This window comes from Neurospora crassa, linkage group V (genome assembly GCF_000182925.2).
Source record: "Neurospora crassa OR74A linkage group V, whole genome shotgun sequence".
In the NCBI taxonomy this organism is placed as follows: Eukaryota; Fungi; Ascomycota; class Sordariomycetes; order Sordariales; family Sordariaceae; genus Neurospora; species Neurospora crassa.
In genome coordinates this window covers 2,351,810-2,367,711 of record NC_026505.1, presented here as the reverse complement: position 1 = coordinate 2,367,711, position 15,902 = coordinate 2,351,810, and the positions used below count along the sequence as shown (strand labels likewise).

The 15,902-nt window shown below is 52.0% G+C and overlaps 4 protein-coding genes across 7 annotated transcripts; 2 read left to right on the top strand and 2 right to left on the bottom strand.

Moving 5' to 3' along the window:
- Positions 1-1,669: 1,669 nt before the first annotated feature.
- Positions 1,670-5,821, top strand: NCU03771 (phosphatidate cytidylyltransferase). Its single transcript, XM_956024.3, has 2 exons — positions 1,670-3,454; positions 3,510-5,821. The coding sequence occupies exons 1-2, from the start codon at positions 2,869-2,871 to the stop codon at positions 5,738-5,740; spliced, it is 2,817 nt and encodes a 938-aa protein (XP_961117.3). The 5' UTR covers positions 1,670-2,868; the 3' UTR covers positions 5,741-5,821.
- A 195-nt stretch (positions 5,822-6,016) lies between these two features.
- On the bottom strand, positions 6,017-8,418 carry gh76-7 (glycosyl hydrolase family 76-7). The gene is made up of 3 exons (XM_956023.3): positions 7,931-8,418; positions 7,402-7,864; positions 6,017-7,274 (listed from the first exon to the last, which is right to left on the bottom strand). The coding sequence occupies exons 1-3, from the start codon at positions 8,013-8,015 to the stop codon at positions 6,353-6,355; spliced, it is 1,470 nt and encodes a 489-aa protein (XP_961116.1). The 5' UTR covers positions 8,016-8,418; the 3' UTR covers positions 6,017-6,352.
- Positions 8,419-9,141: 723 nt separating this feature from the next.
- Positions 9,142-11,186, bottom strand: naf-2 (nucleosome assembly factor-2). Its single transcript, XM_956022.2, has 3 exons — positions 10,936-11,186; positions 10,058-10,834; positions 9,142-10,000 (listed from the first exon to the last, which is right to left on the bottom strand). Exons 1-3 carry the CDS (start codon positions 11,018-11,020, stop codon positions 9,876-9,878), a joined length of 987 nt encoding a protein of 328 aa, XP_961115.1. The 5' UTR covers positions 11,021-11,186; the 3' UTR covers positions 9,142-9,875.
- A 1,360-nt stretch (positions 11,187-12,546) lies between these two features.
- On the top strand, positions 12,547-15,799 carry NCU03768 (lysophospholipase). Of its 4 annotated transcripts, none has more exons than XM_011396284.1 (5): positions 12,547-13,406; positions 13,460-14,497; positions 14,558-15,214; positions 15,281-15,465; positions 15,528-15,799. In XM_011396284.1, the coding sequence occupies exons 1-3, from the start codon at positions 13,220-13,222 to the stop codon at positions 15,118-15,120; spliced, it is 1,788 nt and encodes a 595-aa protein (XP_011394586.1). In that variant the 5' UTR covers positions 12,547-13,219; the 3' UTR covers positions 15,121-15,214; positions 15,281-15,465; positions 15,528-15,799. The 4 variants fall into 4 exon arrangements, with proteins under 4 accessions (XP_011394586.1, XP_011394587.1, XP_011394588.1 ...); XM_011396285.1 differs by having other exon boundaries at positions 15,277-15,465; XM_011396287.1 differs by lacking the exon at positions 15,528-15,799 and having other exon boundaries at positions 12,968-13,406; positions 14,558-14,975; positions 15,065-15,389.
- The last annotated feature ends 103 nt before the right edge of the window (positions 15,800-15,902 follow it).

The following is a 15,902-nucleotide window of genomic DNA, read 5'->3' as shown; positions in this document are numbered from 1 at the left end:
TGCCCAAAGAGGAGATGGTTTCACGACATAAGAACCAAAGGGGGAACCTTGGGGATCTCCCACTCAGAATCAATTGTACCCGAGAGACGCGCGGGCCACGCTCCCAAGGCTTCGTACTTTTCGTGAGAATCTGGATGCTTCGTTCGTGTTCGAATCAGCCAATCCCCCGTGTTGAAGCTGCCACTGCAGGTTCACAGCCTCCTGAATGAGCTTCAAGTTTGATGGGATTTGAGGATATCTACACGACGATTACGGCAGGCGGGTCGCTAGTGCGGATGAAAAGCTCCTTTGTTACCACCTCACTTTCGGAGTTGCAGGAGGGGGATCACCCAAACTCTGAGCTTGGCAGCAGAGAAGCTTGGGTCGAATGTGGTCCACTTACACAGTACCATGTTATGTTGGCACCTGCTGTTTCCAATTTCCCAGCCATGCCATTTTTCGTTTTTATTTTTTCGAAAAGCACTCTGTTGTGTAGTTGGTAGGTTGTGTAGTTGGTAGGTGACCCCTCACACGGGAACGTATTCTTCCTTCCTTCCTTCCTTTCTTTCTTCCTTTCGTTGGTACCAGAGGGGCTGGATGGCTGCATGTCGTCGCTCCGTCGCCGCTCTGGTTCGGCGAGGGCGCTGACAAGCTGAACGAAGTGTTATCCGATCTACCGCGCATCCACACTGTTTTACTTACACTAAATTGGCCTTATCCCAAGGCCGCTGCCGCATGGCCGGAATTGAACTGTCAACCTCTCATCTCAAAGCTCCTATCTTGACTTGAACCCCACAGATGAACAGTCCAGTCTGACATATGCGGTGTGCCCATTTTGCAAGTGATGTGGTAGATAGCCGTCCATACTATGTATAGACTTGCGAGACTGGCACGGTTGGCAAAACTTTTGAAGCAATTCCGATGTTGATGAGCGCGGGTGTAGTGTATGAAAATTGCAGTGTTCCTGCCACTGTTGCTGCTCCTAGCTCGGTCGGGTGTGCAAGCCCGTCGTTAACGTCATCGGCCCACCAAAGTGGTATCACGTAAAAAACTCCTGGTACGAGGTCATTACAGACCGTGTTATCACCTACCTATACATACTATCCAATGACATCCTCTTTCCTTGGGACCCTTGGGCGACTGATGAATCCCGTCATGATCTTTGCTGTATCACAGGTCTCCATTGTCGGACAACTGATTTTGTTCGGGGTGTCTGTGCTGCTTTGTTCAGTGCAGTGGGCACCGCCGTTATGTTGGGCTCCCGTCCGAGGCTCGAACAATTCCATCTCGTTTTGTGAGGACTTGTCCAGAATCTTTCGCTGACTTTGCATAATTCACTGCTCCACTGCGCCGACCACCAGCGATCGCGACGAGTGTCGTCGGCCCAGGCGGCTCAGTTCCGGAAGAGCACCGCCGCCGAACCCCGGATCCTTGGGGCGGGGGCTACAGTACGGCGCGGCCGGCGACACACTGTTGGCTTCCGATTGGCCGGCCACAGCGCCTCAAAAGTCGGAACCAATACGGCGGTTCATCCATTATTGACGGTCGACGGCTACTCGTATACGGCTAGGCGCTCGGGGGTAGGGTAGGGTAGGCGCTGAGGCACTGTAGGGTAGTGCGTACTTACTCGGTTCACTCCGAGTCTATAAATGTTTCGTCGAAGGTCTGCTTGGCCTTCTGATGGTCAGGTTTAAGAACATCTACCATATTGTAGGTGCGGTGTGGGACATTGGACTTTCCAGGTTGCCATCATAGGTTGTCATCACAACCTGAATATCATTTTTCTTACTAAACCATTATACGGACCCTGTCTCGAGACGGCAACTGATGCCTCGAACGTGGTGTCATCGACTGACATGAAAGCCATCAGCAGCCACTTCAGCAATCACCCATTACTGCCAAGTAGACGAGATGTCCCCCAGAGCGAGTCGACCCCACGGGGTCGAGGTACGTATATAACACCTCTCATAGTGCGGTAGGAGAGTTGTTGGGATGGGTGATGTGATCGTTCTAGGTTCTCCTGGGATATTGGCAATCATGAAACCTTGCTGGGCAATAAGGCTCAAGTATAGGTAACCGGCCTCTTACACGTGACGAATCTGACCTCAGGCTCCGTGGAGGTGCCTCAACCGCCATCCATGACACAACCTGATGTCTTTGACATCGCCCGATCACGAACTGCGGATGCCCTGTGGCTGAAGATTGCATGGCTCGGCACTGGCAAGACTGGCTGGGTAGAGGTAGGTAGGTAAGGTATGTAGTGTCGCGGCGGCCTACACTGCAGCGGCGCTACAGTGGCCCATGCTTCACTAAGCCCGGCACCGAACCTTGTCGCCCACGCCGTGTTCCTGGATCGTCAACCTTCCAAAACCTAAGGTGGGACTCGAAACAGGATGCCGCCTGCTGGGCTCCAACCACCGACGACCGGACCGCATCCAAGCTACAGTACCCCCCTCCCCCTCGCTGGACCATTTCTCTTTCATGTGATTGTGGGTGTGCGTAGAATAGCTTCTGGAAAGATCAGAGAAAAGTGGACGATATACGACAGAAACAACAGATTATTCCAACCCTCTTTGAAAATACCATTCTTAGCGTCAGGCTATCCGTCTAGTCAAAGATTTCGACATCGAATTATGTGGCCTTTCACACTTGACAGCTCTCTGAAATACAGGTGACTGCCGCAATTCAGGGTCCCCAAACACTTTCTTGTCCCCTCCAACAATCAACATCCACACAACACTTTCGACCACGACTTCGACAGCTCGCCATTCAACCGATCCAAGCCATTGGCTACCAGACGGGCATAGCACATCATCTTCGCCATTTCCGAAGTCCGTTCGATGTAGTCCGAGGCCCGAGCCACGAAGCACAAAGCTCAAAACCTCGACCATGTCAGAGCATCTCCGACCTCCAATTTCAGCCCCATCCCACTCTCCGACTCTCCACGCAACCGACGTCAAATACGATCAGCAAGACCCCGAAGAAGACATTACCATCGGTACACGAACACCGAAACCCTACTGCCGTCAGAGCTCCGAGCTCCTCGAGCCCTCCGAACGACTCTTACACCGAGCAGCGACCGTGGCTCTGTCACAGCGTCAGCCCTCCCCTACATCAGCCCACAACTCGAACCCGGCGAGCGATAGCGGTACCGAAGCAGACGATGAACATTTCCTCAAGGGATTGCCGGCCCCCAAAACCCGATCACACAAGGGCTTACGTGGGAAGAACGAGCCGCTGTCGGGTACATCAACACCCCTGCTTTCCCCCAACGCGCCAGACGAGAATGGACGAGGCCCCGACCTGAACTCGAGATCTGGCTTTTCCATACGACTAAAAAGAAGTGAAGCCGAGAGAGCTCGTAGAAGGAAAGAAGTTGTTCGCCGTGGTGCCGAGGTGCTGCTGCTTGCTTGTCAGGGGGTGCTGGTAGCGTCAAACCATGATGTGCAGCCCTTTATCCAAACATATCGAAAAGGTACGTTGAGCTTTTGCTTTTACAGTCATAACCTCAGCTAACACGTTTCCTCCAGAACTCTCCGCCTTGGGCTGGCTATTTTCGACACTACTTGCTCTTTACCCGCTGAGGCTCGTAGCTTGGGCATATCGTCGAGGCAACCCATCGAACCAGTTGCCTCTTTCCGTCCCTACTTCCTTCGATCCCGCTCCGGCGTTATACCCACAGCTTATACCGCTGTTCGTCTCGCTTCTTGTTGCACCAAATGTCGAGGGTGTTGTGTTGCCAAACGTGATTTTGAGCATCTGCTCGCTACCAAGACCGTTGATACCTGGCGCGGGATACTGGGAAGAGTTCAGTTCTACACAGTGGCTTCTATCTTGCATTCCCCTTGTGGCGGGCGGCTCTGCTACGGATCCCGAGATCCTGACTTTGCTGTATCCATTGCACCAGACGCTATGCTTGCTCTTGCAGCAACTTACCACGACTAGCCTGCTGATTGCAGAATTGCAATTACTTTCCGTGGCCCTCATTAACGTCCTTTTACTGGCACGATCTCCCCAGGTCGTTATTTTGAAGGCACTTCTCTGGGGAGGCGGTCTCGGCATTATCGCGCTATGTGGTAAAGTCATCCAATGGGGTATCTCTTTGGCTAGAGTACCAAAGTGGCGCTTCAAACGTCCTTCTGTCTCCAAGTCTGGAAGTACATCTGGATTCTGGAAGTTCTTCAGAGCCGCCAAACGTACATACTATGATGGTAAAACTGACAACGAGGAGGTATTAAGTGACTCCGATCATGTGGTTTCGGGCCATAATCGCAACCGAAGCTCCGCAACTCCTTCCTGGGATTTGAGCTTCTTGAAAGGAAGGACAAGGGAGGAGAGCATCACCAGCGCTGAAGAGAACTCACTTCGTCAAGCTAATGGCGCGGATGTTCGCTTTGATGTGCAGGAGCCACCATCGCCTCAGCAGCCCTCCTCACGAAGGCATACATTGCCTTCTCTGGGTAGAATCACCAGCATTGTTCGGTCCCAAACCACTCCTTCGGGTCGCCGGAAGCGCTCTGCCTCCTCCAGTGTACGCGCCTTCTTTTCCTTGACACAAGGACAAGCTGCTGTAAGGAAGTGGTTGTACGCCGGCTGGGTCTACGCTTGCATACTGGTCGTCATTTTGGTTGGCGTTCGAGAATGTGTGGGACGATACGCTCTGGCTGGACAAGAGCCCGTGGGGTGGGCGCTTGGTTATCTATTTGGCGACATTCCTGAGTTCAGGCTCGAAGTCGTCAAGGCGGGTCTTGAAAGATGGATTTGCCTCCCGATACGAGCCGATGGTGAGGCTTCCGGCGCCTTGGGCGGCTGGGTTCAGTTGGTCCGGCAGTCTGTCTTCGGAGAAGCGAATACCCGTCTCCTCCTCAGCGGCTACTGGCTAGTCATCATCATAATCGGCCTCGCCGTCGTGTTCCGCCTGTCGCCTTTTTACGAGGTTGATACACGTCGGAAGGTCTTTCATTTTATGATGGTCGCCATGTTCTTGCCTACCATCTTCATTGACCCAACCTACATCGCTCTGGCTTTGTCGATCGTTCTCGCCATCTTCCTTCTGGTTGACCTTCTCCGGGCCAGCCAGCTCCCCCCTTTGTCTACGCCTATAGCCCAGTTCCTTACCCCATACGTCGACGGAAGAGACCTACGCGGCCCCGTCGTAATCTCGCACATCTTCCTCCTTATCGGATGCGCCATCCCTCTATGGCTCAGCTTAGCCGCATTGCCGCGCATCGGAGAAGGCCCCTTAGCAGGATGGGAGGTCCCGCTCCGTGACATTAGCATGGTCGCCGGAGTCGTATGCGTGGGACTAGGCGATGCGGCAGCTTCGCTGATCGGAAGGAGATGGGGTCACAGAAAGTGGCTCTGGGGAGGCGGCAAGAGCATTGAGGGAAGCATTGCGTTCGCGACAGCGGTGTTTGTGGGGTTGATGACGGCTAATGTTTGGCTGTTTGTTGGGGGCTGGCCCTCGACTGTCGGCATGCTTTCTACGGTTGCCCGGGAAGCGGAACTTAATGATGGCTTTGGATCGAGCGAGGGTGCGGCCGCGGGTGTCGGCGAGCTGGCGATGGATATAATCGGGAAGTTATGGGAAGCCTTGTCTCAATTGCCAAAGGCATCGTGGTCGGCGACGGTGGTGAAGACGGCGGTATGTGCTTGCATGGCATCGCTCACAGAGGCGGTGTTGACAGGAGGTAATGATAATGTGGTCGTGCCGGTTGTGCTGTGGACTTGTGTCAAAAGTATGGACATGAATTTGAGGTAGTGCCAGAGTATGATACTCCTGCTTATTATAGACGAAGAGATAGATAGACTAGGAAAGTGTTACAAAATGTCCAATCTTGTGTGATCAGATCTGTTATCCATGATGATGGACTTGAAGCTGCTCCTCGGAAAAGCATCAACAACTTGAATCTCTTCCCCCTTATTTACGTCGTTACCGAGAAGCTCACTGTCTACTTTGAACCTTTGACTCTACTTGTAGCACACCCAACAGGACCATCAGCTCCAATTCCGAACGGAAGATCGAACGACGCGTGGTGCGATGAACAACACTCAAGTCACAAGGTTCCGAGAATGGTTGCTCGAGGTACGCTCAAAATTAACGCCGAATGCCTTACTTGCATCATGCTGTTCTGGACAATGGTGGAAGCTAAGAATGAACAAAAGGCAGAAAAGTATCGGTCTTCACACCATCACGCAAAGCCTCCCAACGCTGCAGTAAAGCTTTGAAGCAGTGTTTTAAACAAAACAAGGAACTGATGGGGGGAATTGAAGAAAGAGGCCTATATTGCGTGCCCATTTATCAAACACCCAAAAAAAAAAAAAAAATCATGATATTTCCCCACACCGGCTGAGCCCAACAACGCCCGGCTGCTTAGATAGTCAAAAACACACTCCCGCCCACAATGCTAATAGCCAAAATCGCCGTCACGATGCCCGCACCAACCCGATCCGCCATGGTGATGGGCTTCAGCGCCGCCAACCCTCCTCTCGACGCCGGATCCGTCACACCTGCTCCGGGATCACCCTTGGACGTGCCGCCCTGCGCCGTCGTGACGGGTCCCTTGGCCGCCTTGCCCACCCCCTTATGCGTCAAGGTATACATGACAGCCGACAAAGCGTTCATCTGCGCGCCCACACCCGCCCACCCGTCAAACGTCTGCGTCCACTTGAACCCGCACGCGGTCCCGTCGATGCCCTTGAAGCCTGGTTGGATGCCACCGCTGTCTACTTGCGGTGCTGCCGCCCCGACGGGCCCCGTACAAGTCGCGACGGCGGCGGCGGCGGTTGCGCGTATCCAGGGATTGATGCGTTCGTACGTGTAGGGCGCGACTTGCGAAGTTGATGAGAGCCACCGCAGCAAATAGCCCTTGAACGTCTGCTGGTCAATGTTGCACTGGTACGGGTGTCCGCGGTCCGAAAATCCCGATTCGCAGTACCATTCCTTGATGATCTTGGTGTCGTTGGTCAGGAACTTGGCCTCGACGGCCCCCAACAGGCCGTCCACGCGGGTTTTCCACGTCTCTTGCTCGGCGCCCGTCGAGACGTTGTACATGAAGGCCGCGCCTTGGAGGAAGACGCCGATGTTGTAAGACCATACGTGGGGCCCGGAGTCGTTGCGGCATACGTGTGTTGTCACGTCGAAGTGGGCACCGTCTTTGACGTCGTATTCGTCCGTGATCAGGTTGATGGAGCGTTCCCAATCCCAGGTGCGCGAGGCCCATTCGCCGTAGGAGCTGTTGCCTGTAAAGCGCGCAAGACGTGCGCCGAGGTTGAAGAAGATGCCGTTGGAAATACTGGGGGAGGGGAGGGAAAGTCAGTATGCCGACACAGGAAAGGTCGTTATAGAATGACGAAACATTCCAAAGAGATCCCAAGCAAAGTATCACGAGTGCCTCTTCCTTGGCTTTCCCTTCCACTTACGAGTTTTTATAATCTTTGCCCGTCTGAAAGTCGTTGATAGCCCATCTGAGACCTCCGCCGCAGTTCAAGTCGTCCCAGCGCGAAGCCATCTGGTTAAAAACGGCCTGGACGAGCGCCAGCCATTGCGGCTGGTCCGGAGGTGGGTCTGGAAACGCGTCCTCGGCCGCCATCATGGCCGTGATAGTCCAAAAGCCTACGTCGTCGTTGGATGATGTTCGGGACTGGTTGGCGGGGTTGAAATCTCGGGCATCGCCTGCTTGGTGTACAATCGCCTGTGTCGTCACTTCCACATAAGATGTGTCGCCTGTAACCCACCAATAATCGACCATTGCGCCAAACATTGCGCCTGCTTCCCACCAGTAGTAAGGGTCCGGCAAGTTTCCGGGTGTGTCGCCGGTGTTGTTTCCCGTGTAGTATTTCAGCATTCCGTATGCTATCGTAGCGGCGGCATCCTTGACCGATTCTGATCCACGCCCGTGTTAGTAGGCGCGAGCGCGAACGAAGGGGGGTGTTCAGTCAGGATCCTTACGGGTATCGTCGATGTCCATGGTGATGGCTGTCGCAGACTGAGCGAGCAGGCCCATCAGGCCACAGACCGCAACATTCCACCTCATGGCGGAGAGGGGGGAACCGAGAGAACGAGGGACGACGAGATCACTGGAGCGTATAACGAAGGACGGGAGGGGCGCTGAAACGAGGGACGATGAGCAAAAGCCTTCACGCAAGAAGTTGGTACGCTGGCAATAATCACAGGAGCCGCATACTCTTTTCACAGAGTATGTGTGTCGTTTACTTGGAAAGACAGTGAAAACAGGAGAGAAAATGAGACTAGCGAGAGTAGGAACTGGAACGACGATGATGGGATGAAAGGATGGAAGTCAGTCAGACTGTGCCAAGCGAACGGAACCACGCGGAGCAAGACAAGAAACAAGCACTCCCAAACCCAACACTTGGGGGTCCAAAACAGCCAAGCATTACAATGGTCTCAAAGGCAACAAGCCAAGGCCAGAACGTAACCAACAATAGACACCGATGAGGACCAGCACTGGCAACAGGGACCCCCGAGCCGCTAGAGAACCCTTGGCGTGGTACTGGCTAAACGCTTTTGATGAAAGGATACTGTGTACATGATAGTGTCAGAACCACTGCCGGGGTTTGGGTCGCTGAGACGGTCTAGACGGGTTGTATTTTGAAGGGACGAGATCTAGAAATGTAACCGGGTCAGAACAACCTGCTCAGATTCCGCGTATTAACACCGTTTTCACACTGATCATCAGGGAGACTCTGGTCGACGGATCGAAGGATGCGGACAAGACTTTGAAAACAAGGAACGCTGGAAAGAATAGCAATGCGAGCAATATGACGACGTAGCCACAGCTCGGATTGGAACTTAGATTGGCTGAAATTGGGTTTGGCGAACCATCACGATGGGGGTTCGTGTCGAGCCAAGACATTGGCAAAAGTGGCAGAGTCGGGGGATTGACAAAGGATGAAAGTGGTGCAAAGGGCTTAAATAGCAGCCTCTCAAGAACACAATTGGTGCCCTAGAACGATGAGAACCATGCCTTTTTCTGGCCTTCAATCTCATGTGGAAGGGGGGAAAGCACGTGGCAAAGTTGAAGAGACTCCAGTTCTTGATATTAGACGGCTTCATCTGAATAATTTGGAAATCCAAATTATCCATACTGTACGATTCGTTAGTGCAGTATGTAAAGCGCTTGAGCGTTGACCTCTTTCCCCCAGAAAGTAACCCTGTAATTTGTCATGCTTGGCGAGGCCAAGGGAATCTAAGACTTGAACTGGGCTTTGACAGTAGTAGAACACAGCCACAATTGAATAGCTATGTTTCTGTATGAAAATCGTGTTCGTTTGTCTCCATTCATCAACGCGCAGAAATCTAAATGGTTGGGTGAAACAGTAAGGCATAAAGTTGAGACCTCCCTCGCCGGCAGTGTTTGGAAACCCCTGAACCGTGCAGATGTGTCAAACACCTGGGTTGTGGTAGTGACCAGATGTTAGCACAAGCGCCAAAATATTTGTGAAGAGAGAGATCCACGTTAAAAAATTCCAAGAAAAAATCCAAACATATCCATAGCATCCATAAATTTCCATATTGGCATGTTGGTCATTGATCACCATTAGTAAAGGCCGATGGTTGTTTAAAATTGTGATCCTTGTGGTGCCCTTTGAAGCAGTCTGGACTTCACGCCAAGACCGGACGACGTTGATCGGACCCGAAAAGGTCAAGGGTCAACCTGGCGGCTAGCTTCGATTGCAATGCTGCATGCGATTCAGCACCCAAACCTCTGATGTAATCCAAGTATAATCTCTATTGTTGTCAAGCCGTCCGAATCGATGGCCAATTTTCTTGAGCTGTGAATATATTGCAATTCGTCGAGATCGTCACAGAAGACACTGCGCTTCTAGGCCAAAAGTACCGTATATCACCAAGGGTTGTCTTTCCTTTTGTCTGTTTACGCCTTGCGCTTCTTGGCCGGCCTGGCGTCGGCATCGTCCTCCTCATCGTCCTCATCAACATCATCGTCATCGTCATCTTCAAAGTCGTCGTCGCTTGCCAACTCCTGTTCTTGTGCTTGAGCTGTGATGTGTTAGCAAAAAATGCATGAACAGGGAGCAAGGTATAGATGTTTTTTACTGAAGTATTTGATAGCACCGGGCCACAGGTCGTCTGAGAGAGCAAGTGCAAGGCTGTCGCCATCCGGAAAGATCTCCAACTCGATCTCATCCTCCTCCTCCTCCTCCTCTTCCTCGTCATCTTCCTCATCCTCCTCCTTTTTGCTTTCACCGGCCTCTGCGGCAGCCTTTCTGGCTTGTCGCTTTTCTTGAAGCTTTTCAATGGCTGCCTTGTTTTCCTCGGCAGATACTCTCCTGCCCCTGTAGCCGAACCAGGCAAAGAAGCTAAGGCCTCCGAGCCCAATTTTCTCGATCTGGCTTTTAAGTTCCTTTTGCTTGTCCGTGAAATCCTCACCCTTGACGGTGGACCAATGCTTGCCAGCAGCCTTCTCCTCTTCCCAGACGGCGTTGACCAAGCCGAGCAGGCCACTCGTAAGATCCTTGCCCTTCTTCCACTTGATGTTCACCGGCTCGCTGACCAAGCCTGTCCAACCGCCCTTGCTCCTGCGCGACCAGAACTTCTTTTCCAGCACCTTGTCCTCGAAGTACTCGTTTTCGGCAAATTCGAAACGGAAGAGGACGCTGCGGGGGTCTCCGGAGCCGCCATTCTCGATTTCGAAGTGGGAGACAGAAAAGGACACGAGAGACGATAGCAAGAGGGCGGAGTCTTGGGGTTGGATATACTCGTCAATGTCTTGTGGCGCCTGCTCGAAAACCAAGGGCCAAAAGTTGGGGATCTGGGCTACGACCTTCTCGCGCTTCTCGTAGAGGGGGCGGGACAGCTGGACCTGCTGGCGGACTTTCAGATGAGACATGTTAGTGATGAGCGATATGCAAACACAAGAAAGCGACAAGAATGGTGGGAAGACGAGGAACATGTAGGTAGAAAAGCAGACTTACTAATCTCGGTCTCGACATCTTCGAATTCGTTCTCGAGATCGCGCAACTCCTCGTAAGTCACGGAGGTTTCTGCCGGGGAAGCCATGCTGCTTGGTTGTTCTTGAAGTTTTTGCGCGTGGTGATACTCCAAGACGTTACATCTACTTCAGCAAAAAACAAACGAAAGAAAGAACGCGTAAAGGAAATCTTGCCCTCGGAGAAGAAAAAGAAAATGTGGTTGCCCTCTGTCGATCGCCTAGTCCTGTTTCATGCTTCGGCAGGCGCGTTCTGTGACGCAGGGCAGCGGACCCTGGGTGAGTACCTTTGCGGTTCACTGCGGGGTTCCTTCACAGTAGTGTAACTCAAGATTAGCTTCCACTTCGTTACCTAGTGGAGGTTCATCTGATAGACCCCACCGTTCAGCCGTGTAACTGTTCCATTGAGTTTTGGTCCAGGGGTCCTGCAGCTCACTGAGCCAAACTCAAATAGGGCGAAGATCAATTTCTATAGCGCTGTCTGTTAGCGGCGGGCCGCCAGTACGTATCCACCACCATCGATCGGGGCATGAATCCCGGCTGGCTTGTCCTTCTATGCACCGAAGGGGACCGGAAGGTTTGTGACCATCAGTATCGTAACTAGACAAAGGGCGACGCAGGCTGTCGGCGGCCGAGAATGGACGCGTCTCCAGACACTCTACGAAGACCAGCCACAATGTCCCGGGCTTGTTCAAGTTGTCCAGGCTCCATGTCTTTTACCCGATGGTGGCTTTGGAGGAGGAACCTGGAAGTTAAGTTGCGTTGACGAGGATTGAGATGGGCAATTAACGCTTTCAAGTCGGAAAGCAGCTAATTTTACTGTACCGAGCCAGGCCCTTCCTGCAACTCTACCTAGATAGGTAGAGGTACCTTAAGATGTACCTGACGACTTCATTGTGAAGTACTAACTCATCGCGACTATCAACGTACGTAGGGTAACCGCCTAGGCCAAATTACCTGCTGTGCTACTATGGTAGTAGGTACATCCATGTGCTTGTACTAGAGCCGCAGAATAAGTACAAAATGTGTTGGTGATGCTGACGGTGCCTTCCTCCTGAGGTACCTACTTACCGTAATGGGCGCCGTGTTCAAAGCGGAAGGAGCTTCATCGCCGGGCCATGAGGGCATCTCATCGACGCAAGCAAAAACTTGACTACCTACTTACTTACCCACAGGTAGAAGTAGGTAGGTAGGTAGGTAGTGGGTATTTTTCCTCCTCCCACAGTCCCCTTTTCCTTCAGGTTTTCACGCTCTTTCCATTCTTGTCCACTCTTTCGCATTCTTTATTCTCCTTCAGGCTTTCTTAAACACACTCACTTTCATATACATATGCTGTGCAAAAGACGCCATCTCACGTTATTCGTCGCGATCACTCGCTGATTGGTCAATCTGACGAGTTTTCTACTGAGGACGTCTTGTCGGCGCTGGATTGGCCTGCTGGGTCACTTGCCAAAATGTAGGTCCGAAGTCGGGCTCGTATTGATGAATAACCCCCCAGTGTCGCGGCTACGCTAGGATGCTGGGGCGTCAGCTTCACACCTGTAGTGTACTATGGTACATACCTTCAGTTCTGGAGACGTCGCTAGTCTGCGGATCCGGTTCCTCTTTACCCAGTCGGGCTCGGACCTTGACTTTCTGTTAAGTAACAGACTTCACCGTCCCATGGCACATGACTGGGCTTATTTTCAACATCCTTTGCGTCAACCTTCTGTAGCCGTCAATTTCTTTGTTGACTGGTCTTCTCACGAGTAGTCGCACGTCCAAGTTGGGCCTAAGCTTTCTCGAAAGGTGTGAATGAAGTCGAGATCTTCGCCTGGTTTCTCCTTCTGCCACCTATTTCGAGCTTCGTTGCCTTTGACCAGGCACTTTGAGTGGGTGCACTGTTTGATCCCGAGACCGCCTCTTTTTCTGGGAGCTTCCAGACCGTGATATCTCTATTTCTGTTTGCTCATATTGAACCGAACCATCTGGACTGTGTCACCGCCTCCGTTGCTCGTCTTCGTTGAAAGAGTGTGGTTGTTATTTTTAAGTTGGGTGGAGGTGTGACGCTGGTCAAACAGGCCTGGAATTGCTTGACTAACAAAAATCTTTATGGTCGGATCATCGGCCGAGGTGTCTCCGGCCACCGGTGCGTCAAGGGTCCTTTTTTTTTCTTCCTTATATAAATTCAAAGGTAGCCACTGGGGCAAAGTCGACTACGTCAAAAGTTTCCCGAAAGTCGAACAACAAGAGGCAGTGCCAGATTCGACAATTAACGCCCTATCGACACAATGGGTCAGGTTTCGTTCGAGGGGAAGAACCCCGAGTCTCACTACCCCGAGTCAAGGGTGCTCATCATCATGACCGGCGGTACAATATGCATGCAACCGTCTGCAGATGGTCTGGTTCCCATGACGGGCTTCTTGAAGAACGCCATGGCTCCTCGCCCTTCGTTCAACGACCCTACCGCTCCGAATGGTAATTTGCTTGTGAATCTACACTGGATGGAAGCCCTTACTGACCAAGTGCAGTTCAGCTTCGGGCATACAAGAACGGGGCTAAATTGACGTTGGACAGCCTGAGAACACCAGTCAGCGCGTATTCTCGTCATATTCGTTATGGCATCCTTGAGTTTACCCCCTTGCTCGACTCGAGTTCTATTTCTTCCATGGGATGGACCGAGATCGCGCTTACTATCAAGGAGAACTACCACATGTTCGACGGCTTCGTGGTGTTGCATGGAACCGATTCCCTAGCATACACGGCATCAGCCCTTTCTTTCATGATGTCGGATCTCGGGAAGCCGGTCATCCTTACAGGGTCGCAAGCCTCCATCTTTGCTCTCCAGTCTGACGCAGTTGACAACCTTCTTGGCTCGCTCATCATCGCGGGAACTTTCGTTATCCCCGAAGTCTGCCTCTTCTTCCACCACACCTTGTACCGCGGCAACAGGACGACCAAGGTATCGGCTTCCTCCTTCGAGGCATTCGACAGCCCTAACTGCGATCCGCTGGCCAAGGTCACAAGTCTAGGAGTGGATGTTAATTGGGCGCTGATTCGACGGCCCACTCAAATTGCCGAATTTCAAGTGACAAAATATCTCGACACCGCACATGTGGCTTGTTTACGTATCTTTCCCGGAATCAAGCCTGAGATGATCGAATCCGTTTTAAAGGTTCCAGACCTCCGTGGTTTGATTCTCGAGACGTTCGGCATGGGCAATGCACCGGGCGGCGTTGATGGCAGTCTGACCAAGGTCATCAAGGAAGCAATTGACCGTGGAACTGTCATTGTCAACGTGAGCCAATGCACAAATGGCTTCGTCTCGCCACTCTATGCCCCCGGAACCGTACTGGGAAGAGCAGGCGTGGTATTTGGCCATGATCTGACTACCGAAGCGGCTCTGACGAAGCTATCCTATCTCCTGGCTCTGCCAAACCTTACCTACTCTGAGATTACAGCAAGGATGTCGCAATCGCTACGTGGGGAGATGACAGAAATGGCAACGCCCTCTTTCTCGCACCCCGCGGGGAGCATCGACTCGGCTATGGCATGGCTGCCTGCTGCAGGTATGTACAAGGCTCCTTCAATGAGCCACCCTTTTTCGACATCAGCTAATCATTGATCAGACACCGCTTTCACGGCTCTTGGCTACGCCATCCGCAACGGGGATCTACGGACTGTTCGCGAAATCCTTGAGGGTGACGAGTTCAACCATCAGCTCCTCAAGAGGGCTGATTACGTCGGCAACACCCCCGTGCATCTTGCCGCGGTTGGGCCCAATCCAGATGTTCTTCACGAGTTGCTGATTCGTGGTGCTAGTGTACATCCACGTAACTATGCAAACCACACACCTCTTTATCTTGCAGAAAAGATGGGTAACGTGGAGAATGTGAAATTGCTGAAGGAGGCTGGGGCGCACTTGTGGAGGACAGAGCCGCATTCAGGCAATGTGTCTGAAGCAGGGGACCTAGCGAGTACGACGGACGTCGCTTCAGTTGGTGCCGCAGACGATGACAAGGAGGTGAAAGATGTTTCCGAACACAGGTCCAACGAAAAGGAGCAGAAGACAAATGACCAGGTGGCAGACACGGTGTCTCCTCGGCATGGATTGGATAAAAGTCATTTGGTTACAGACGAATCCTTGGTCCATGGTCTGAAGAAAGAGGATATTGGCAAGTTTGTCAATTAGAGCTGGGCGTGCCTTGGGCTGGGGAAACGGAAACAAAGGGATCTGCGGGATGGGATAGGAAAACATAGGGAACAGCAAATATATTTTCTAGAAGGTGGTGTATCTTCCATCAACGAACATCTTTGGCTAAAACGGAATCTAACTCTTTGGACTCAGAAAGACCGTCTAACACAAGTTGACGTGTTCAACACCAGCCAGGGACACTGCACACCCGTGTGCCCTTGCACCATTGAGCATGCTGTTGGGTAGGTTTATGACCTAGATTTCAAGTCAACAGCCCAGCCTGAAGTGCGACCTACTATGCCCTATTGAGTGATTGCGGAGCTTGTACACTTGCTATACTATGTACGTGGGCGTAAGGCCAAGACAGGATGATCCTCAATGGCTAATCACAGTGCTTCAAACAGGAAGTCCAGAATCGATCACCCGTTGACATCACTTCTTTGTCACCGAGTTTCCCTTTCTGTGGATCACAGTAAGATAATTCTGGATCAGCAAAAACACACGAATTATTTTGCTGGAGAAACAGCGGGAAATACGAAAACGGAGTTGATTTTCATTTTAAGCCTCATCCTCAAGGTTACATGAACCGGTTTGAGACAAGCTTGCGCCATAGTGTACATATGATATCTTAGTATAAGGAATCATTATTGGGTCGCTTCGGAGCTCTTTGATCATACCTTCCCAGCCGCAAAGCCAAACCCCCTGTCAACAAACTAGGCTTATACAGCTTGAGGCTCTGCGAAGCCAAACAAAGATGTACGTTCGTGGCACCCTACCTC